Source organism: Labeo rohita, chromosome 8 (genome assembly GCF_022985175.1).
Source record: "Labeo rohita strain BAU-BD-2019 chromosome 8, IGBB_LRoh.1.0, whole genome shotgun sequence".
Taxonomy (NCBI): Eukaryota; Metazoa; Chordata; class Actinopteri; order Cypriniformes; family Cyprinidae; genus Labeo; species Labeo rohita.
In genome coordinates this window covers 6,976,985-7,002,470 of record NC_066876.1, presented here as the reverse complement: position 1 = coordinate 7,002,470, position 25,486 = coordinate 6,976,985, and the positions used below count along the sequence as shown (strand labels likewise).

Here is a 25,486-nt window from a genome sequence, read left to right as displayed (position 1 = left end):
GTAAACGAACAGCAGGTATGGAGCCGCTCTCAGATCAGTTTTGTCTCCCTCTGTTGATAAAGAGGCCGTTGTGTTTTCACGCTAACTGATCGCATGATCGATCAGATTCAAGGTGTGTCTGTTAATATGTGACTGATAAACTTTATTACGGTCTACTTACGGCCATTAACCCGGGAAGCGTTTTTAAACAAATAATTTCTATGATGAGATTAATGTTGTAGGCTCTTACATTTTAATAGCCGTTTCAGACGTTTGGGCCCCTGTGCGTCCCTAGGAAATAATCAAACATAGATTTAATATAACAACAAATAAATGTGCAATTTGAAAACATAATACTAAGTATGCTTTCATAAATATTACATCCAAAAAAAAGTCAAAGTCAAATATTATTTTAAATAATTTAGGTAGCATTTATGCTGGTAAGGTTTTTGGCCTGTCCCTCACTATGATTTTTGTTTTTCAGCAGGACTTTTAATTTGCCAGATAAAGGCAAAATGATATAAATATCACATTTGCATATTGATCTAAATATTGTCTCATTGTTAAGAAATGTTTTCGGCATAAGTATGCATTTTTCTATAAAATAGAAATCATTTAATTGTTCTCCCCTGATTTCGTGTCAGCCCCGTTACCCCCATCAAAATCCCTTTATTATTATTATTATTATTATTCAAGAAAAAAGACTGAACATTACAAAAATATCCAGATACACAAAATATCAAAACAATCTTATACAGTAAAACAGAGCTCTAAAGGGAGAGAAACAAATAGATAAAAAAATCATAATAATGAACAAATAAAAAATAAATAAATAAATAAATAAACAGAGAAACAACTAAACAATAGTTCACATTTTCTTCCTTTATCCTCAGGACATATTCAAAGGTTGCAGCGGGGGAGGTATATCAGAAAAGAATTTCTCCATGAAATCATTATTTTAATAATAAAATAAAATAAAAATGATATAAATATCACATTTGCATATTGTTCTAAATATTGTCTCATTGTTAAGGAATGTTTTTGGCATAAGTATGCGTTTTTCTATAAAATAGAAATCATTTAATTGTTCTCCCCTGATTTCGTGTCAGCCCCGTTACCCTCATCAAAATCCCTTATTTTATTGTTATTATTCAAGAAAAAAGATTGAACATTACAAAAATATCCAGATACACAAAATATCAAAACAATCTCTTACAGTAAAACAGAGCTCTAAAGGGAGAGAAACAAATAGATAAAAAAAAAATATAATAATAAACAAATAAAAAATAAATAAATAAATAAACAGAGAAACAACTAAACAATAGTTCACATTTTCTTCCTTTATCCTTAGGACATATTCAAAGGTTGCAGTGGGGGAGCTGTATCAGAAAAGAATTTCTTCATGAAATCTAACAATATGACATTCTTTTTGTCATTAATTTGCATTAGAGACTTTTTCAAAATCTCCATTTCTGATAAAAATAAATTACATTTTGGTATGCATTTTGCATATTTCTGTTTATTAATATAATATTTACATTTACATATGAACATACTCAATCATTTTACTTTTGTGTGATAACATCTTTTAAAGAAAGCATATAGTTGACATTTCTTTGCACAAACAGAAAGGCACTAACATCAGACCAAAATCTAAGAGACAAATCACAATCATAAAACAAATGACACAAATCTTCCTCACGTGCATTACAGAAACTACAAGTATTGTCAATGTCCATGAATTTAGAAAGAGCTCATTTACATGGGTAAATTTTGTGAAGTATTTTGAAATGCAGCTCTTTAACTTTATTCAAAATACAAAATTTATAAGGATTTGACCAGGTCGTTTTTCAATTAATTTCAGAAATTTTTGCATTCCAAAAGAATTTTCCTCTAGGTGAGATTTTATGTTTTGATTGCAAAATTTGTCTAATATTTTTATTATTACAAGAGGAAGAAAGTATTGCAATACCACCAACTTTTAATTCTAGAAATATTCTTTCATTGCTTCCATAAGAGAGATGATTATTTATTAATTGTATCAACCCATTTGGAATAGCTTTAACCACTTGTTTAAATTCTTTAAAGGGGATGGGAAAATTGTAAACATGCATAAAGTCTTCATAACACAAAATGTTTCCAGTCTCATAGAACATATCCATAACAAAATAAATATTCCTTTCAAACCACCTATGCAAAAATAACGATTTATTCCTAGAAGTGATGAGACAATTGTTCCATAAAAGCATTTTTTGTGGAGAAATGTTTTTTCCAAGCCAATAATACTTGCTGGTGAAATGTAGATAATTTAACAGGTAACTTTCCTGGAAGAAAGCTACATCTGAAAAGAAAGGACAACCCTCCACGTTTTTGAAAGATACGTTGTGGGATAAAAAACCACATAGAATTGTAATTTTTTAGACAATTTCTTAACCAGTTAAGTTTAAAAGTATTGTTAATGTCAAAAAAATCAATCATCTCTAATCCACCTTCTACTCTTTTGCCTGATATAATGTCCTTTTTTAATTGGTAAGGTTAATTTTACATATAAAATCTAAGAAGGATTTATTGATATCTTTGGAAATTTCATCACTAACAGAGCAGGGTAAACAAATCTAGAGAGGCTCTCAGCTTTGGACAGTAATACTCTCCCAAAAATGGTAAGATCCCTTTGTAGCCAGTTATTCAAAATATGTTTAGTTTTCTTAATTTTTGACATAAAATTCAATTGTTCACAGGCAGTTCTATTTTTAGAAACATCTTTTACAGGTATATTTTCAACTGATAAGTCTATAGAGTTGTGTATGAATAAAATTTCACATTTATGAAGATTAAGCTTTAAACCAGAAGATTTAGTAAAATTGGAAATACAATCCAGGGCTATTTTCACTTGAGTTTTATCTTTCAAAAATAACGCAGTGTCATCTGCCAATTGAGAAATTTTGAGTTCTTTATCAAACACCTCATCAAAATCCCTCGTAAAAATAATGTACATTCCAGTGACGTCACTTCTAGGAGGTTACATCATCTCTCAAACAGGATTCCAACACTTAAAACACAAACATGTTCCTGTATTTTTGATGATTTATGAGGCTTGAGTGAGGGGTGGCCATCATGCAATGTCAATCCTGTTACCATTTTTAAAATGTAAATTCAAACAATTATTTCTCATATTTAATATAATCAATATCTACAAGTAAAATCCTTTCAGTATGTGCTTTTGTGAACTTGACTATTAGCTAGCATTAGCTAATTTGTTTGAAATCGTTAAACGTTACTGTCAGCATGTTTTGATGTGGGTAACAGGGATGACATTGATTAGGTTTGTCCCTGTTTTTAAAGATTGTCTGTGTAAAATTCTAACATTTTCAAACAGAGGTCATCCTCGCTATATTATTGAGCTAATGCCCATGTCATTCAGTGGCATATGAGTTATAATCAAACTATAGCAGCAATGCTTGTGTCGGTCACAGGGTTGACAAAAATACCAAAACATGAGGTAGAAAAATAGTCATAAAATACAAAATGACATAGCCTAAGATGACATAATACAATTTCTTGTCATTTTAAGGTGTCTTCATTTCATGGATCTTTAAAAAATACTGATTAAACATATTTTATTTTTCAATTTTCCATGGAAAAGGCACAGATTTTGTGGAATGACCCAAGTAATGTGTTACGTCTGTACTGCTGCATAAGATTCAGTTCATAAATTTGTAATGAACACATCCATTTTTATCAGAATGCAGTTGATTGTTAAACTATTATTTATCATATACATATATATTTTCTTTTTTTTTTTTTTTTTTTTTTTATTAATACTGTGTTGTTACCTGTATGATCCATTGCTGTTTTTACCCGCTCTTCTTCAGAAAAATCCTTTAGGTCCCACAAATTCTTTGGTTTTTCAGCATTTTTGTGTATTTGAACCCTTTCCAACAATGACTGTATGATTTTGAGATCTGTCTTTTCACAATGAGGACAACTGAGAGACTCATATGCAACTATTACAGAAGGTTCTAATGCTCACTGATGCTTCAGAAGGAAACACGACGCATTAAGAGCCGGAGTGAAAATTTTTGAACTCTTCAGAAGCTACAAGATACTTATATCCTCATATATATATATATATATATATAGTTCGGATGCAAACCAGCTAAAAGCCATCTCAAGTCAAAAATGAGATAATGATACTGAGTGAAAGCTCCTGACAAATATTGTACGTCCATCAAATACTTTTACTTCAAACTTGCTAAATTCCAGCCTCAGCCCAATCAGAGGTACCAGTACTTACATAGGAACCTATACAAAGAAGCCAGAAGGAAATGCTCATTTTAAAGAAAAACGTCAGATGGATTTAGAAGCTTTTGCATCTGAACGCTTCATACATTATATATATATATATATAACCTGATTTCGGTGACAAGAATAGACCAGTCAGAGGAAAAATCAAACCTTTATTCCATTTCTTTTCAGCATAGAAAGAATATCACTTGTGAAAAACTTGCAATAGTGGTAAACGTCTGACCACAGTAAATAGGTAAGTTAAACCCCCTTTATATATTTTTACCCACATAAGAGTTCAAAATAGATCCTGAATTTCAAAATAAATGGTTGTGCAAAGTCACTGGTTACATGTCAAATAATCAATCACAGGCTTAACAGAGAATACAGCGGGAATCACAGTAGGCACAACAGGAGTGTGACAGTGTTTGACATCACACCAAATAAAACATCCACAATATTTCCCATTTTTAGGATTTTTAGGATTATGAATATATATCCGTTTGTTTTCAATTCTGGGCATTATCTAGATTTGGCACAGGAATCTTGCTTCACAAATCAAGCTTGAATAATTATAATACTACTGTACACCAAAAGCAATCGTCTTTGAATGCATCAAACTCCTGCAAACAACAATGCTGGCTTCTTCAACAGTTAAACAGTTGATTGACTCTAGAACTGGATGGCTTCTTTCAACATTAAAGTCACTTGAGTCAAAGCTTTTACAAGAATGAAAAGTGCAATTTTACAGAATCAGGGCTGTAATGTTTTTGTTTTTTTTGCAGGTGCAGTCCATTTAGAAAACCACAACCAAACCACTCACTAACAAATTCAAATAAAATTTAAACAAACTTCTCACAGTGTAGATGGAGAACACTCTATATGCAATTTAAAAAATGTTTTATCAATGAACAGAAACACAGCAGGGCCATAGTAATTTTTGGTAAAGAAAATTTAAATGTAACAAAAAAATACAAATACCATTTCTTTCTGACAGATCTAATCGTTTTTGTTGTTTAGCCAGTGAAAGGGCAAGTATGAATCTTGAACAACTGGTCTGACTGGACCAGCTAATAAAATCCTTGTTGTTGTGCCCTTCAAAGCCGATTTAGCATTCAGATAAGATGCATTCATAGTGTTTACAACATTTTTAACATAGGAACAAAAGCATGCCACTCCTGTAGAAAGAACTCACGTGTCCCGTAAATGCGTGCGATCAGCTTCAATAAGTGGTACAGCAGCCCTCGGTGCATTTCAAAACTCAATCATTCCCAATCTCCCACAAAACATCATTCATTGTTCATGAAAAAGCAGCCAACGTATACCTTTTCAAAAATATATATATCGTTTCCTTCTGTATTACACATTTCGCCCAGCAATAAATTGAGAAAAGAAAAAACAATCACGTAACTCTACCAAAAACGCCAGGTAATTAAATAAAACGAGAGGCCACAGAATCAACATCTACACTATGTACCGAATGTGTCTGTAACACTACAAACCCAAATGAAGATTTTAGAGCTACAACAGACATTGTTTTCAACATTCCTGACATGCTGTGGACGGATGAGAATTTGTTATTATTAATGTTATTTAAAATGAGTTAATGACAGTTGCTGTGCAATGTTTATGAGTGGTGATACACTTCTCTGTATGTATAATTCAAGTTTTAAAATCACAGTTCAAATATTTCGATTCATCCACCGCTACATCATCTGACAGGACTTGCTCACTGGAAAACAGAATACAACACACAATATAAAAAGACTGATTGATCTAAAAACAATTTTCACTGAGGTAAAAACTGTTACATAATGTAATGCAATAAAGTGCTAACAGATGTTTTCTTTATTACACGGTTTTATTTGATTAACGTAAGCAGCTTTTCCATCATCGGGATGAATGGTACTAAGTACAATAAGGAATGGCTAGTTATATTCCGGAATGGACTGGTTAAGCAATGAGAACGCTTTGGCCTGACGGTGTAAATGAAATAAATAAGCAAAATCAGTGCTGTTCTTATGATTTCATTCACGTACTATGTTGCAGTTCCTAGATATTTTTCCATTATGATGATTTCATTCCATGCTTTTATGCTTCACAAATTTTAATTTCAAACAAGTGTACACAGAAAAAGTGTCTCTGTTTTTTATGTCAGTTCAGATATTTTAAAATAAATTAATAGGAGTGTTAACTCACTGTCTGTACGTAACGCTACTTACATGCTGCTCGAGTTTGTGGTAATCTGAGGTCTTGGGTCTCCGTGAACCTCTTGATTTCCGACCCTCAACAACGAAGGCAATAATCTGCAGGTGGTGAAAGAAAGAAAGGTTATTTAATTGCCATTTGCCTTTTTTTTTTTTAAATACAGCAACCTAAATACAACTAAAAACACAACACTAACCTTGCGCTTGTTGTGACTGGCGATATACAGCACAGCTACCAGAATAACGGCGCAGACCAGATAGGCAAAGAAGTGGCTGTTCTCGGCATTCTCCTCCGATTCATAAGATTTATCGATATAGTTTTTCCTCTCTGCTTTGCCATTAGATGTATCCAGGTTATTTAAAGGCTCATCACCATTATCCTCACCATCACCTTCTTCATCCTCAGGGTCGTTTAATGTTTCACCATTTTGTTCATCTTCGCCATTTTGTTCGTTTTCTTCTGTGGGGATGTCAGATCCAGGTGACTTCTCTTCACTCTTGACACCTGTTTCGTCTTCGCCCTCTTCAGGAGTTTCAGGGTTGTTATTCTCTTCATTTTGGTCAGCCGTCTTCTTTTCACCTTTTTCACCACTTGGCTCATCTCCATTGTCTTTATTCTCCTCTTGAACCGTTTTATCCTCATTTGGTTCTTCTACACTATCTTCCTCAGGTTTAGAGTTGGCTTTTTCATCACCATTTTCATTTTGTTGAGCTGTGGTTGTCTTGTCTTTAACCTCACCATCTCCTTTTGGTGCATCTTTTGGTGCACCTTCATCACCTTTATTAGTTTCACCGTTGTTCTTTTTGTCATCTCCTTGAACAGGTGTGGGTGACTTGTCTTTATCTTTTTCTTCTTTATCTTCCAGAGGGGTGTTTTTATCATCTACTTTATTCGTTTCATTTAGGGTTTGACTCTGTCCACCCTTTGTGTCATTATTACTGGTTTCTTCAGGATTATTAGAAGGGTCTTTTTCTTCAACAGCCGCTACATTGCTGCCAGATGTGGTCTTTTTTTCTTCTTTTGGGGGTTTATCCTTGTTCTTCAGATCATCATTCTTTGGGGTGTCTATGTCATTACTTTTTGGCCCATTTGCGCTTGCGTTCGGTGAAACTGTTGTAATCTCACCTTCGTCAGGATTTTCTTTTGAGGCGACATCCGGCACTGGAGTGGAGCAAACTGAAAAAAATAAACAAATCACAAAATAGAAACATCACAATCACAATACAATCTTGGGCATAACACACCAATTCGTGCTCCTTTAGATGTGAAGATTCAATGCCAAGTAGTGTTGTGTCCGAGTCCAGTGTCGAGTCCAATGTCGAGTCCTAGTTTATATCAACTGAGCAGAGGTGGGACTTTCAAAGAGATAAATTAATAAGATAATTAAGTGTCTAAGTAAATGATGATTGTGCATTAATGATGAACATCTGCTGTTATTGAGAATTACAGAGGATCAGATGTTGATGTTTATTGGTTAAAATGATGCCACCATCAGGGAGATCAGTGTTTGCTTTAGTTGGGCTCTTGACCCCCTTTTTTAAAAGTGTTTTGCTGCTTCTGAACAACTGAAATGTTTTTGTAAAGCAAACATTTTTGCATTGTTGATATAGCAAATACAAGCAACCAGTGTTTGTGCACTTTGAAGTAGTAGACAAGCTTACACTTTCTGTTTGTAGCTAAGCATGAATGATCATCATGAAGAGGTCTGTTTTTGGTTTAAGGACAAGGCATTCAGTGATCACTGAACTGCAAAAGAAGTCTGATTATAACACTTCAACATTAAAAAAAAAAAACTTGCATCAGTTCAGGCTTTTAGACATAAACACTTACCACATGATCCTCAACAGTGGTGACTATATATATGTATATATCAAGGTTGGGGTCAATTCAGGAATGAACTCAACAATTCCAATTCAATTTGGAATTGGAATTGGAATTGAACAACAATTACAGGAAACAGAGTTGGAATTGAATTGGAATTACAGGAAGTGGAATTCAATTCAGGGAAATTCCACTGAATTCCGTTTATTGCTGTTTCTGAGCATTTATTTGTGATTGCATTTAGAGACATACATTTGAACTTTATTTATGATGCTTTACAAATACCAAGTAATGTATGAAATAGAGTTGATCAAATGCAAGTAAATAAAAATGAGAACTGTACATTATGAATTAATAATTGAATGACAGTGGCGATAAGTTTCTGGATGTACTATACATTCAATATATGATTACCACATAATATATGTCTCAACTCACAAAAAATGAGTCATGTTCATTCATGTATTTCATTCACTTTTTATTGCATCGAATTATCATTATTTCCTGAAATTTGGCATCGCTAAGATTGCATCTTTCAGGCCTAAATATCTCAAGTGGAATTTAGTGGAATTTATTTGATTTCAATTCTGTTTCCTGACATTCCAATTCAAATCCAATTCCATTTCCTGTCAGCTGCATGCAATTCCAATTCCAATTCCACTCCAGGAAGTGAATTGGAATTTACCATTCATTCTCTGGTATATATATTTAATACCGTGCATTGACGGGAGTTTTTATTATGGTTTTACCCAGCATGCATTGCAGCACAAAGTATTTTGTTGATTGAGATTCATATGCTGGTTCTTGACGTCTGTGTGTCTCTAAATATTACTGAAGCTCTTTTGCATTACTTACATCTAAAATTTACTGATTATAACTATTTGAGCAACGCTTTGTTTGTATATTGTAATTTCACAGATTTGATTGTGTAAAACCTTAAAAGAAAAATCAACTGCAATCTTGCCAGCTCATGATGCCTTTCTCGTTCTATGAAAACAGTTACCTGCTCATTGAAAAGCACTGATCACTCATAATACATTATTAAAGAGAAAGCTGACACAGGATGTCAAGAGTCCAACTAAAGCAAACACTGATCTCCCTGATGGTGGCATCATTTTAATCAATAAAACATCAACATCTGACCCAATGTAATTCTTAGTAACAGCAGGTGTTCATCACTAATGCACAATCATCATTAATCAGACATTTAATTATCTTATTAACTTTAACTCTTTGAGTTAAAAAGTCCCACCTCTGCTAAATTGATTAAAAAATAGGACTCGGACACAACACTAATGCCAAGGCTGGTTTAAGCTCTTCTGGTGGCCAAACACCTCATTAAGACACTTATTTTGTAATTCTGTCTGTATATTTGACCTATTTACTAAGAGAATGCAGTAAACAGGGAACACGCAAGCATATGGCAACATGTAAACAATGGCGACCTTAGGCAGGAAGTCACTCCTATTTATGTAAATGTCAAAAGCAGGAATGTGGTAGATCCAGACACTCTTTATCACCTCAAAACTGTCACGCAGTGCAAAAGTGACAAAATGTCGCACTTTAGTTGAATAATTCACCAACAACGTGTAGAGATAGTAACGTTAGAGATTTTCTTTGTATTCACATACAGTGCGCGCGAAGATTTGAGGGATTTACGTTAGAAGTAACGTTAAACACGACACGATTTGTATATTTTTATATATTTATCTAACGTTACCAATCCCACTAATATCGTCTGACTAAATGAATACTGTAACTAGTGTAATACATTAACCTACCTTGATACAAGCAGAGGACAACAATGAACAGCGTTGTTAAGCGCTTCATCGTGGCTTCAGACAGTGATTACTGTGACCGGAGCAGGAGTTTGACAAAGCGCCTACGCTGTCAGGAAAGCCAACGCGATTCCGGTAACGTTACAGCGACTTCCGTGTTTACACACGAACCCCGCGGTATGAAATAAACTGTGGACTGGACTGTCGTTACGCGTCTAGCTGCGATTGGGCGCGACTTAATTCACCTGATACAGAATTGTATTAAACTGAATTGAAATTAAAATACTCGCTAAAGGTCTGTAGGTGCTTGTTTACATTTCATTTTCAGCATTAATGTGTGCGTTTCATTTACAAATCCAATAATACTGTTAGAAATGTCACTTACAGAAAACTGCGGTATATTTAAATTCCATTATATTTAATAAATTATCGTCCCATGGTGGGAAAAAAAAAGAAAAAAAAAATCCTATAAAGCTCTAATTTATTCTATACGGGTTGACCGGGGTTAGTTGTCACAAGATATGCAACTACAAAATATCCAATTACACAAATATGTGTTTCTCTAGAAATGTGTTTATGTTTGTTTCAACCTAGAATCATCAAAAACATCTTGAATTACAGTAATGTTTAACCTATCCCCTCAAACCTAAATTAATAATCATTTTTCTGATAAGATACACGATAAAACCATAATGACAAACAATTATGCCAAAAAAAGCCAATTACTCAACATGCCAACTTAAATGAGAAAAGAAGTATTTTATATAGAAGTGAATAAAATAAGCTTAAAGTTCACCCAAACATCATTTACTTACCATGAAGTTGTCCAAAGTCTGCTGAGTTTTGTTCTTCTGCTGAAAACAAATGTGACCCGGGACCACAGAACCAGTCATAAGGGTCTTTTTTATACGTCATCTGAAAGCTAAATAACTAAGCTTTCCATTGATGTATGGTTTGTTAGGATAGCACAACTATTCTGAGGGAATCTGAGGGTGCAAAAAATCAAAATATTGAGAAAATTGCCTTTAAAGCTGTTCGAGTGAAGTTCTTTGCAATGTATATTACTAATCAAAAATTAGGTTTTGATATATTTACGGTAGGAAATTTACAAAATTTCTTCATGGAGCATGATCTTTACTTGATATCCTAATGATTTTTGGCATAAAAGAAAAATATTTTGACCCATACAGTGTATTTTTGCTATTTCTACAAATATACTCGTGCTACTTATGACTGGTTTTGTGGTCCAGGGTCACAAATGAAAATAGTTTGAAGAATGTTGGTAACCAAACTGTTTCTGGTCTCCATTGACTTCCATTTTTTTTTTTCCATACTGTGGAAGTCAATGGGACCAACAACTGTTTGGATTTCTAAATTCCTCTTCTTGCTTTTTTATTTCAATTTGTTAAACATTATTTTGGATGTGGCCAGTTTAGTTTAATTCCATCTCATGAAATGAATGTCCTTCCAAATTCCATCTTCCACCAGAGGCCGCACTCGCCATACCTTCAACCTCACCAAAACAGTGCTCCTAATGGGAGTGCTCTCTTTCAGGATGTCAACAACTGCATCCGTAAGGTGTGACATGTCACTGAATGCTTCCATGAGTACAAAAATTATGTGAAATGATGTGTGTCCGTAGCTTCAGTTTAGAGAGTTTATAGAGTGGCTAAAAACCCAAACCATTGCTTTTTTTTATTTGTTTCTTTTTTCTCCCTGGTTTTCTTTATTTTGTTTTGCTTAGTTTTGTTTGTGTGTTTGGTTTTCTTTTGCTGGTTTTTGTTTTGTTTGATTTTGTCCATTTAGTTTTTTGGTTTGTTTTATTTTGCTTTTGTTTCACTTGTTTTTGTTTTGTGTGTGTATAATTTTTGGTTTGTTTTCTTTTGTGTTTTCTTTTGGTTTTGTTTAGCTTGTGTTTTGTTTAGTGTTTTGTGTTTAGTTTTTTCTTCTGTTTTCTTTTTTGTTTTATTTTGCAGTTGTTTTTGTTTTTTATTTTGTTTTTGTGTGTTTATTTTTGGTTGGTTTTCTTTTGTTTGCTTTTTTGTTTTGGTTTTGTTTAGCTTGTTTTTGGTCTTTATTTTGTTTTGTTTGTTTTTGTGTGTTTAGTTTTTTGTTTGTTTTTTTGTTTGTTTTCTTTTGGTTTTGTTTTGCTTGTTTTTTTGTGTGTGTGTGTTTAGTTTTTTTTTCCTTTTTTGTTTTGTTTTGCTTGTTTTTGTTTATTTTGTTTTGTTTGTTTTTTTGTGTTAGTTTTTTGTTAGTTTTCTTTTTTCTTTTGCTTGTTTTTGTTTTTAATTTTTGTTTGTTTTTTGTATTTGTTTGTTTGTTTGTTTTTGTTTAGTTTTGTTTTCTTTTGGATTAGTTTAGCTTGTTTCTGTTTTTATTTTTGTTTTTGTGTGATCAGTTTTTTGTTTGTTTTCTTTTGTTTCCTTTTGTTTTTTTGTTTTGCTTGTTTTTGTGTTTGTTTCTTATTTTGTTTTTGTGCATTACATTTTTTTGGTTTGTTTTCTTTTGGTTTTGTTTTGCTTGTTTTTTGTTTGTTTTCTTTTGTTTTCTTTTTATTTTAATTTTGGTTTTGTTTTGCTTTGCTTTGATTGTTTTTCTTTTCTTTTCTTTTTATTTTATTTTAGTGTTTTATTTTGGTTGCTTTTATGTTTTGTTTGGTTATTGTTTTGTTACCACTATACACATGGCATATAGTTTCTAGAACCTTATTATCACAATCAGGTAATATGGACATTAGTGCCTGCTGCACGTCACCTACATCCTAAATATGGTCAGATGACTACAGACGACAACATTTAGATATTAGATTCAATATCAATTTTATATTTAACATTCATTTATAACTGTATGCCAAATGAATAAAATAAGTTAAAATGGTGCCAAATGTAGAAAACTCGGTTTAAAATGATTAAAATAATTATAGTAATACTTCTATCAAAATAATAACTTAATAATTAATCATTTAACAACGTAAATTTACAAATAATAAATATTGTTGAGAAATGAGGTGCAAGTAGAGTCTGGACTGTAGAGGGCAGTGTAAGACCATGAATTTGTCAAAGCCTTTAGTTCACAGGACTACATGTGTGATTCTGTCTAAATTGCATCACCAATTCAGCTGTTTTCTGATGCAGCACAGCCCTTTCCTCTTTCTCCGTCTCTTAAGACCAAGCCCCTTTCAAGTAGGCTGCACTAAACTTCAAATGCATTGAGAACTATGAATGTGATCTGTCAATTAATTTTAATTAATCATCTCATTCATCACTAAAGTGAACACAATGTTAGTGAGGGTGAAATGTGTTTAAAGCTGATTGAAGTTCAGCTCAGAACTCCAGCATGCATTGACGGGACTCTCTAGAGACGCACTGGAGCTCCTCCTCCAGGAACAGAGAACAGAACAGACTCTGAATCTAGAATGAGCAGACCGAGGGCCAGACTCACGCCAAAATCACAAATATGGCTGGAACATGTTCCTAAGAACACAAACCCAACAGAAGACCGAATCTTAGAAAGCAGAGCGGTCCAGCCGATTTATAATGCTTTCTAGTGTCTCTTTCACAGCAGATGTCCTCTTTAATTTTAATAACAAAACTGAACGCTTTATGTTTCTCCAAGTCTTCTGTCTGGGTTCTTAAAGGAGTAGTTCAGCCAAAATGAAACTTCTCTCACCCTCATGCTGTTGCAAACCCGTATGTCTCTCTGCCGTCTGTGGAGCGCAAAGATTTTCCCGATTTTTCATGTTGTGCTTTCGTTATGTGGGAAAGCGCAGCGTGCACATTGTGCCTGACATTTTCTTTTCAAGTCATACGGGTTTGTTACAGCATGAGGGTGAGTAAATGACTTCTTTTTCTGGCCAAATCTGCCTCCCACCAAATAAAAACGCCTTTGTTTTTTGTCAGACCATGTGCAGGAGATTATCTTTCCAATGTAAATATGTTCTGCGGCGAAACGATCGGCCTAATCTTTATCTTGTGTGACCTTAACGACTGCCATGAATAATTTGTTAAGATCTTGCACAACATGCAAATCGTGTTTAATGTTAATCAATGTTTTACTCCTCAGCTGGAGACAAAACCCCTGCAGCCTCAAATACTCCACCAGGCCTAATTATAGTCCTGACATTTAGTACTGAAAACGATCCCTCTTATTCTTCATCTGCGTTTCCTTCTTTAAGGTCAAATGGTCGTAAATAAAACATTAAGAGGCGGTCTCGGGCACGCGGCCAGGTGATACCTGTCTTCACCAGGAGCTGCCAGCTGAGACGCTGCCAAATGTAATGAGAGTGTTGATCAAACAATCAATGAATATGTTAGCAGGAATGTATCTACTGTAACTGTCCGTCATCAAGACGTTCACGCTACCTACAGGTGGGACAACTTATGGAAAAGGCCCGTCACGCATGCTGTTCTCGCTGTGATCGCTTTCATTTGGAAGATTGAGCCTTTAATAATCAGCTGTGGTCAGTGGGAGACAGCAGGAGACCTTCCCTTTTGAATATGTGGAGTTGCCTACAGGTGGAACAACTTATGGAAAGGATTTTAAAGCCAAGGAACCCCAAACATGATTTTCCACTTATGGGGGACCTTTACACTCTAGAAGATGCTTGGTTAAATACAACCCAGTGACTGGGGTGTTTCAAACCAGCGGTTGGATTAGCTTTCTGGGTAGTTTTATTTAACTCAGCTGTTGTTAACATAAGTTCACAAATAACATATATAATTGCTACTGCCTTGAGTTATTATTTTGGAATAAATGTAAAATGCTTTAAAAATGCTTTAAAAACACCAAAATATAGTCAAAAATGACTATGTTTCTTGCTTGAAATGAACCCAAAATTAGAAAGATTAGAAAGAGAAATAGGTTGGAAATTAAAGTTCATTAATATGTTCAATATACGAACATACGTTGAATAAATTAAAATTAAATAATATTTTTTTTTACATTTCTTACTGATATATGTTTACCTTTTGATTATTGCTTACGCCTCTAGTAGTTCTGTGTCTGATTCTTAATTTACAACCTATTTTATGTTCATTTTAAGCCGGCCATATTGTCATTTTTAAACAAAAGTTTAAAGTTAAATATAACTACCCAGAAATTTGGGTTATAAACATTCAAAACAACCCAGTCACTGGGTTCGACCATATTTAAGCCAGCTTTTTTTTTTAAGAGTGCCAGGCATCTCTCTATAAATTTCTACTGTTTGAGAAAAATATTATGTTCAATATTATACAGATATTTCAATTTAATTATTATGAATACACATTAAATTATTATTACAATATTTATAAGCATATATTTTAATGCTTATTCATGTTGTCACTGTATTAAATCCAAATGATTAAAATATTATCCTTTTTTTGTACCCACTATTATGGTAAAAGTATAACCCTGAAGAGAAACTTTTTCAGTTCAGTTCAGATTAGGGTTATTATAGTTAACTAAAACTAAAATTAAAACCATAAAAAATTACTTGAAATAATATTATAAAATTAACCGAAATCAAATAAAAAATAAATATATGTATTAAAAAAATCGTATTCTATTTCATCTATTGCCAAGGCAATATTGTTCATGTTCATTTAGTTTAACTTGATGTGCTAAAACGGAAAATAAATAAATAAGGTACAAAAAGATCATTAAATGTGATCATATAGTCATAAAATAATAATAATAATAATAATAATGTGTAAAAAAATATGTGCATATAAAATATGATCATAAGTCAATTTTCTATCACTTTAATTTAAATTAAGTTGATTACTTAAAATTTTAAGGCAGCAAATAAACTGAAGTTGAAATTGAAGATTTTTTTTTTTTTTTTTTTTTACAGTGATAAAGGTATATTAAAAAAATAAAATGACAAAGCACAACAAAATCTTTAACATTTTAATTTAAAAAAACTTTACAGTTAAAATGCAAAATGCAAAAAATTAATTCAAAATATTAATAAAAACTAGAACAATATTTCAATGATACTAACATAGCACTCATTCAGATTTATAAAATTAAATGGGTTGTTCGTTAAATAAACATTACTTACACTATCAGAAAAATTTATTTTATATTTTACATTAACAATGTATAATCAATATTCTATTTATTAAAGCCAAGTATGAATCTCATTGAGTTGGTGTTTTTAAAGCATTTTACATTTATTCCAAAACAATAACTCAATGCAGTATACAATTTTTATACTATGCTTTTTTTATTATCCAATATTTTGAGGAGACACTGCCTCCATTGCGTCCTCGGAGGAAACGTGCCTTATGTTATCAATACTTTCAATACTTTAAAATGTGTTTTTCGATGTAGTTTTGATTTATTCATCTAAAATGATTAACATTTGAAACTTTGTTCATATGAAGGAACAAAATTAGTGTTTGGAGGTCTCTTCTGAATCCACACAATGGCTCTGTCTGCGCTAGGTATAAAGGTGTAAACTGTCTGTGAACTTGACATTGCTCTTCCTGTGCACCGTTTCTATGAATCATCAAGCTGAAGCTTTCAGTCATGAAACAGAGTCATGTTTTCAGCCTCACTTTATAGAAAATTATTGATGAAGACATGAAAGGCTACAAACACCCCCTCACTGAACCTGAACTCTTATTCATGTTCAGTCTCCAGTTCCTGTCATGACACAAAACAACCGATTTCATCAATCGCACATCCGTCTTAGATTCTTCCATATACCAAACAAGTGCATCTGAATCGACCGTTCAGTTAATCAGCAAAAACGACGTTGTTCCTCCTCTTTCCTAGGCTGACAATCAGGCCGGCGGTCTATTAATCTGGCATTGCACTCCAGAGCTACTCAAGCTGATTTATGTATTCTTTTGTCTTAATATTGATTGTCGGAGCAGAGGAATGTAAACACAATGTCAAGTGATTCAGACACATCAAAGGCCGAACCTGGCACGAATTCAAGATCAAAGCCGGGCCCACCGGCAGACGCTTGGCCAGGGGCCAGTGCGCTCTAATGAGCTGAATTAACATGTATTAATTCTGACCTTGTGAGGAGCAGACAGATGTCTCTTATGAGAGAGAGAGTTCAGCACACACTTCTTTGTTCAGTACACTCGTTTAAAGGGGAAGGTCTCCTGCTGTCTCCCACCGGCCGCCATCTGATTATTAAAGACACAATCCTTCAAATCAAAGAGATCACAGATGTGTGAGCGGCTAAATATTAGACAATGCACCATGTTTATAAAACAACAAAAATTTATAGTATTTTTTTTATTTTTTTTTTTTTTTTACAATAGAAAGGTTAAATTGGTAATGTGTATATGTTATTTTGAAAAACAAAAATATTTTTTATTATTTAATGGCATTCTCATTTAACAGCACTTATAGTACAGCTTTAGTCAAAAAACAACAATATTGTGTCCCCAAAATTTGGGGTCAGATTACTACAAATAATCCTGAAAACATGTGTCATGGTTTACAATGAAAATTGTTAAAAATTATTCTTGCATTATAAGAATAAATTAAAAAATATATTAAAATAATATTGAAAATTTTGTGTGTAGTTGTTATGAATTGTAATAATATTTCACAATATTACTGTTTTACTGTACTTTTGATTAATTCCAGTCTTAGTGAGCTTATTTTATGAGATTTGTTTTAAAAACATTAAAAAATGTTACCAACCCAAAATGTTCAAATGGTAAAGTTACTTAGTATTAACTAAGCAACATATTTTCTAGTATTAAATAACTAATAAATAAATAAAAAACTTGTATAGATCTATTTCAATTATATATTTTTATTTTAATTAAATATTTGGGTTTATATTTCTAAACTAGAATAAAATATTTTATATAATAATTAAACAGATTTATATATTTAATTGTAATTGTATATTATTTAAACTGAATATAATTTTAGATTTAAATAAATGTTATTATTGTATACATCTATTTAAATTATATGTTATTATAAATCATATATGATATATTATTATATTATTATCTATAAGTTTATATTTTACTTCATAATAAAATTATATAATATTTTATGTTTAAATTGTGACAAAAAATTTAATTTGGAAATTAAAATAAATAAATAAATAAAAATAAAAATTCTGAGAGTCAAAATTGGAGATTGAGGTGACCAATCAGTTTTTATTATTTTTTTTTAATTAAATATTTGGGTTTACATTTCTAAACTAGAATAAAATATTTTACCTAATATTTAAATACATGCCTATACTTAATTATAATTATATATTATTTAAATTGAATATAATTTTAGATTTAAACAAATATATTATTATTGTAAATTTGATTTTATATTTATATTTTAATTATTTTATACATTTTATTGTATAATTTTAATAAATTTTTGGGTTTATATTATAATTAATTTTATATATTTTTAAAATTATATTGTATTTTCCATTACAGGAATTTTTTTCTTTGTTGGGGAAAAAATAGAATTGCAAAACATAAATTCTTTGAGAAAAAAAGTGAAAATTGTAAGATCTAAATTCAGAATTGTGAGATATGTATTACATATCTCAACTGTAGGATAGAATTTAAAATAAAAGAAGTAGAATTCTGAGAACAAAATCAGAATTGTGAGATACAAACTTGCAATTTTGACAAAAAAAGAGACAAAATCTAAGATATAAACCCACAATTGCAAGAAAAAAGTCAGAATTTGAAAAGTAAAAAAAAAAAAAAAAAAAATGAAGTTGCCTTTTACATTTCTTATTCTGTGGCAGAGATAGTGATTGAGTGATCACCTTTTTTGTTCGTTTTTAATTAAATGTTTGGGTTTGCATTTCTAAACTAGAATAAAATATTTTATTTAATAATTAAATAATTTATATGTAATATAATATTATTATTGTATACATCTATTTAAATTAGAATAGTTTTTTATACATTTTGGGGGTTTAATTGTTTAAAACATTTTAGAATAATATTTTAAAATTAAACAGATTTATATACTTAATCATAATCATATAATTCACATTAAATATGATTTTAGAATTAAAGAAATAAATAAATATTTATTTTTATAAAGAACTTATTTTTATTATATAAATACATACCAATTATTAGCACAATAAACTATGCAAGGTTATAGTTAAATTATAAAACCACAAATACCATTACTGCTTAAAAAACTAGCAAGGTGTATTCAAGATAGAGTAGAAGATATTTTATAATAAAATGCTAATGCAACGAAGTGCAACACAATTAAATAATGTCTGAACTCATCAGGTAAACACAAAATTGTGCTGTGCCTGCAACTCCACTGGAGTTAACAAGCACTTTTCCAAGAATTGACTTGGAGAAAACAAGCTTGGGAGAATAATCACAGATATCTTTCTCCAGCCAATCTCTCTAACAGGCCAGTCATATTAAAGTCACTCAGCCCGGCTCGCTGTGGGTCGCGTAGCGCGTGTGAGCGCTCACTGTGTGTGTGTGTGTGTGTGTCGGTGGGCGTATGGAGAATAGGCCAGCGCATCAGAGTCCTAGCCTTAAGGAGCCAGGCTTTCTCTGTTGTCTGACAACTCATTACCTTTAATTTGGTTGATGGGTCTAGAGCTAAGGGTACACACAGAGACACGGGGCCCCAGAGAGCATTGCAGGGCCCGGGATGATGCAAGGCACATTTCTCGCTTCTCTAATGACTGCCGAGCAAAATAAAATATAAGCTTCTGTGTGCATGTGTGTGCGTGTGACTGACAGGTCTGTACCTCACCTGAGGGCAGAGAGGGAAATGAGCGCTCAACGTGTGTCAACCTGTCTGTCTGCATGCTCGCGCACACGCGCACGCACATGCGCCGTGTCACACAGACGTGTCTGACAGAGGGGGCAGTGCAACCGTATGCTGTTAAAACCCCTCATGGTTGAATCATATGGGAACCAGCACACACTGTAAGACATCATTAAGCAATTAGTGATAATGATGCGTTGCATTTCCTCATACTTGACTTGATTGGCTGTTGCTGGCAGTGTGAGGCACGTCGTTTACCTCTCTGGATGGAGCGGCTCTGAATCTTGTTATGGCACATTAATGCAGAGCAATATTATTCCAGTGAACACACACAGATATGTTCATGGGAGCACGGCCGTACCCGCCATTGAGGCCTCGTTTTTTTTTTTTTTTTTCAGGCTATGGAGGCTTAAACACTTGCAATCGTGAGAAAAAAAGTCAGAATTTGCAATGATCTTTTCTTGTTTTTTATTCTGTGGAGGAAAAAATAGAACTGCGAGATACAAACTCTTTGAGAAAAAAATTATGAATTATTTTTTTATTATCTGTACACTCAGATTTGTGAGATAGGTATTACATATCTCAGTTGTGGGATATGTAATCACAATTTTGAGAAAAAAGACCATTGTGAGATGTATACTCAAAATTCAGAGAAAAAAGGTCCAAACTGTGAGACAAAAAATCATCATTAGGTTTTTTATTTTTTATTTTGTGTTGGGGAGGGGGAAATGAATTGACTGAATTGAAATGAATTCCGAGAAAGTCAGAATTGCAAGACATAGACTCAGAATTCCGAGAAACAAGTCAGAATTGTGAGATGTAAACTCAAAATTCAGAGAAACAAGACAGAATTTCAAATTGTAAACTCAGAATTCTGCGAAAAAAGTCAGAATTGCGAGATCTATAATCAGAATTCCAAAAAACAAGTCAGAATTGCAAAATGTAAGCTCAGAATTCTGAGAAACAAGTCGGAATTTCGAGATGTAAACTCAGAATTCCGAAAAAAAAAGTGAGAATTACGAGACATAAACTCAGAATTACGAGAAACAAGTCAAAAGTTTAAGATGTAAACTCAGAATTCAGAGAAACAAGACAGAATTTCAAAATGTAAATTCAGAATTCCGAGAAAAAAGTCAGAAGTTTGGGATGTAAACTTAGAATTCTGAGAAACAAGTTGGAATTTCGAGATATAAACTCAGAATTCAGAGAAAAAAATGTGAGAATTATGAGACACAAACTCAGAATTCCAAGAAACAAGTCAAACTTGCAAGACATACACTAAGAATGCTAAGGAAAAAGTCAGAAATGTGAGACGTAGACTTAGAATTCCGGAAAAAGTCTTGAGTTGTAAGATGTAAACTCAGAATTCTGAGAAACAAGACAGAATTTCAAGATGTAAACTCAGAATTCCGAGAAAAAAGTCAGAAGTTAGAGATGTAAACTCAGAATTCTGAGAAACAAGTCAGAATTGCAAAACATATTCTCAGAATTCCAAAAAAAACCAAGTCAGAATTGCAAAATGTAAACTCAGAATTCTGAGAAACAAGTCAGAAGTTTGAGATGTAAACTTAGAATTCTGAGAAACAAGTCGGAATTTCGAGATGTAAACTCAGAATTCAGAGAAAAATGTGAAAATTATGAGACACAAACTCAGAATTCCACGAAACAAGTCAAACTTGAAAAAAAAGACATGCACTAAGAATCCTGAGGAAAAACTCAGAATTGTGAGACATAGACTAGAGAAAAAGTCTTGAGTTGAGAGATGTAAACTCAAAATTCTGAGAAACAAGTCAGAATTGCGAGACCTATACTCAGAATTCCAAGGAAAAAGTCAGAATTGTGAGACACAGACTTAGAATTCCGAGAAAAAGTCTTGAGTTGCGAGACCTATACTCAGAATTCCAAGAAACATGTCAGAATTGCAAAATGTAAACTTAGAATTCTGAGAATTTACAGTGACTGTAAAATATGCAGGGGTATGGGAATATATTTCGAGATTTGATATTTGGGCTACTACTGGGTTAATTTTATTAAGCAAACCTGGCAGCCCTGGTCGGAGGCTGCTGAGAGACAATTCCGCAACGACGTTTCAGTTGATGGTTATAATATCTGATATTTAATGTTTTACGAAAAAAGCGTTAAACGGCAGACAGAAATAATCATGGATGCAAATAAATGTTAGTCTAATTTCTCCATTGTGAACTGAAAGTATATGAATTCACATGACTGTAATGTAGCCTAATTCGTAATTGTCAATGTTGCCCCCCAAACCCCCTTAAGCAAGCTCATTTTTGGGACCTCGGTCGGTATTTATAAACCCTGCGTACAGCTCGGTTGCGTGGGAGGCGGGTGAGCATTTTAGCGCGGTTGTTGTGAATAATTGAGCAGCAGCGAGCCCAATTTCGCCCCGACTGACTTTGAGGCCTCACGTTTGTTGAAATGTAAATTTTATGAGCGGGATTCCTCGGACTTGACGATTTAGGTGTAATCACGATCTCACCGCACAGACACGACGGTTTTGAAGCCCTTCACAGCGCTCACGTGATGCAGACCGGAGGCGCTGCAGCGGCTCCCCTCAGGAATACGAGGTCTGTCAAGGGTGTCACCTCCGCCCTGTTTCCCAGCTGAGGGGAAAGTGAAAGGGACCGTTCTTGGCATCCCTGCCCGTTTCTAAAGTCCCTAAAAAGCAGAGGCCTCTACCTTGTGTATTTTTCACTAATTGAAAAGCCTAATGAGCTCCCTGGAGCTCCATCCTATTACCGTGCACTTAATTACAGCGCCAGCAGCGGCTCGCCAAACCACAAATAAAGACGCAACGCGAGAAAGTGAGAGGAAAAGAGAAGGCAGGGTTTGACCTGCTTTTTGTCGTTGTTTTGGGATTTTGCATTCCAGGAAGGAACAGATGTCTATTATTTTTTTTAAACCCGTGTTTATTTTTGGCAGAATTTTTTGTTGCTCTGGCTCATCTGTTTATTTTCCAGTGCGGTTTGCCTAAATTCCACCTATTAAAGATTTAACTCTAATTCCTCTTATATCAGCAGGGTTTCTCGAGAAGATTATTATGCTATCATTTTGTGCTCTAGATGTTGTTTTTAGAAGAGTATTACAAAATCCCTGCATTTTGAGGTAACACTGTGGCGTTTCCCACGAAGACGCTACCATTTGTTCAACACAACTTGTTCCCTCTGGACTAGTTACATATTTTTGTCGTGAAATATAAGATGAACTATTATTTATCTAATAAACTAAAAAGTCCTTTTAATGTATCCCACATTTAAAACCGTACAATGTAATCATTTAAACACTGAACTGAGTATTTTAACATTTTAATTATATATATATATATATATATATATATAAACAAATCAGCATATAGAATACTGAAGACTGGAGCAATGATACTGAAAATTCAGTTTTGCATCACAGGAATAAATTGTATTTTAAAGTATATTCATACAGGAAGCAGTCATTTTAAATTTTAATAATGTTTCACAATATTACTGTTTTTTATTTGTATTTTTGATCAAATAAACTATGGTGAGCATAAGAGATTTCTTTCAAAAACATAAAATTTCCACATTAAAATTTCAAAAACAAAATTTTAAACATTAAATGCTGGTGTATTTTTATTTTATTTATGGGAAATAAATATATATCAATAATTACATATCACCATTACTGATTTATTATTTTTAAGTAATTTATTTTTGTTTATTTTGTTAATATTTGATTTAATATTTATTGATAGGACAAAGAAAAAAACACCACACATAACCAATGAATTAATAAACTAAATTAATAAATTAAAAAAAAAAAAAAAAAAAAAAAATACTGGGGTAGATGGGTCATTGCAAAGAGGTCTAATAAACTGCCAGTACTATGAATTAAACTGCAAAACTACCATTAATTACAGGAAAGCTTAAAGTTTTGTTGTTGTTGTTGTATTTTTATTTTATTTATGGGAAATAAATGTATGTCAATAATTACATATCACCATTGCTGGTAATGGTAATTTTATTTTATTTTATTTAATATTTATTGATAGGAAAAAAAAAAAAACACATAACCAATGAATTATTAAACTAGACCCCAAGAAGACAATACCACCCATTTTTAGAAACAATTTACAAGTTTTATTTATCAAGTTCACACACTTCAAAACTGGGGTAGAGGGGGTCATTGCAAAGAGGTCTAATAAATTGCCAGTACTATGAATTAAACTCCAAAACTACCATTAATTACAGGCAAGCTTAAAGTTTTTTGTTCCTTCTTGTCTTTTAAAAGTAGTTTTTAATACATGTATTCTTTATACAAGTTTACTGAATAAATGCATCAAATAAGAAACCAGTTCCAAAGTAGACATTACAAAAAATACATTGTTTTATACAGACACAGAAAAGCAGATGATCAAATATTGACCAATAATATTTATTTCCTTTTCACTTATCAAAAAAGTTAACCTGACATCTATTTCTCCAAAAGGTAAAAAGCAATATACAGCATTATTTAAAAGACATTAAGAGAGAATTGCTTTCGAAGAGTCAGTCAGCTGATTTGGTTACTAAAGAGAGCGGCTGGGACTGGAACAAAGCATGATGGGAGTGAAGAGCGGCCGGATGGAACGGGGAGGGTGGAGACAGGAGCGAGGCATGCAGGGAAGTCAAGGGGAGTGGCCGAGAGAGAAGAGGCGGAGTTGACTGACTGCCTGAGGAGCTGGTTGGCAGAGAGATGCTGGGCTGGGAGGAGGAGGAGGAGGAAGTGGAGGATGTTGATGATGAAGTACATGAGGATGATGAGGGTTTGGAAAGCAGAGGGAAGTTATGGTGGCGGTCAGGTTTGGTGGTGAGTGACAGCGGCTGAGCCTGCTCAGAGTGAGTGGGGGCGGGAGCTGCGGGCGAGGCCAGGGCCGCGGAGGGCGTGGCTGGAGAATCCAGCATGCTGCCGTGGGAGGAGGCCGGGCTGTCAATCATCTTCTCCTGAGGGAGGTACTGCACACACGGCTTCTTATTCCGTGCCGAGTAATCTGAAAGAGGACGGAAAGCACATAGTATGAATGGTGAGTATTTCTAACCGTTCGGGTACAGGATTAGTTCACTTCCAGAATAAAAATTCTCCCCCATGTCATCTATGATGCTCATGTCTTTCTTTCTTCAGTCGAAAAGAAATTAAGGTTTTTGAGGAAAGCAGTTTCAGTGCAGCTTCAAAGGGCTCTACACGATCCCAGCCGAGAAATAAGGGTCTTATCTAGCAAAACAATCGGCCATTTTCTAAAAACAAATTTAAATTTATACACTTTTTAACCACAAACGCTCGTCTTGCACAATCTCAACTTCACATTAAGTAATCACGCTGGAAAGCTCACGCGTGGTGTTTTTTTTCATCTGTGTACTCTGATTAAAAAAAGTTAGGGTAGGGTGAAAAACTCCATCTCATTTTCTCTTCTAACTTCAAAATCATCCAAAATCATTGTTTTATCTTGTTTTTGTAAAGGAGATTTGACTTTCTTCGCTTTGCAAACACTAGTGTTAATTTTGTCAGCTATTTTTCAATTTTGTCTTTTAGTTTTTAATCATATGTAGTCAACTTGTCCTGTTGTAGTTTTACTCAAGTTTTACAGGGTTTCTGAAAGTTTAATGATGGTAAGTTTAAGACTTTAAGACCAACTACAGAAAATCTAAGGGAAA

At 33.2% G+C, this 25,486-nt stretch overlaps 2 protein-coding genes across 2 annotated transcripts in view; both read right to left on the bottom strand.

Annotated features, from left to right (window-relative positions):
* Positions 1 to 4,416: 4,416 nt before the first annotated feature.
* On the bottom strand, positions 4,417 to 10,235 carry tgoln2 (trans-golgi network protein 2). Its single transcript, XM_051117671.1, has 4 exons — positions 10,074 to 10,235; positions 6,668 to 7,647; positions 6,486 to 6,569; positions 4,417 to 5,995 (listed from the first exon to the last, which is right to left on the bottom strand). Exons 1-4 carry the CDS (start codon positions 10,120 to 10,122, stop codon positions 5,993 to 5,995), a joined length of 1,116 nt encoding a protein of 371 aa, XP_050973628.1. The 5' UTR covers positions 10,123 to 10,235; the 3' UTR covers positions 4,417 to 5,992.
* A 13,613-nt stretch (positions 10,236 to 23,848) lies between these two features.
* Positions 23,849 to 25,486, bottom strand: part of tcf7l1b (transcription factor 7 like 1b) — a 76,184-nt gene continuing 74,546 nt past the window's right edge. Inside the window, exon 12 of the mRNA XM_051117534.1 lies at positions 23,849 to 24,825. Coding sequence (XP_050973491.1) covers positions 24,344 to 24,825 — 482 coding nt within the window. The 3' untranslated portion in view covers positions 23,849 to 24,343. The remainder of the gene's footprint in view (positions 24,826 to 25,486) is intronic.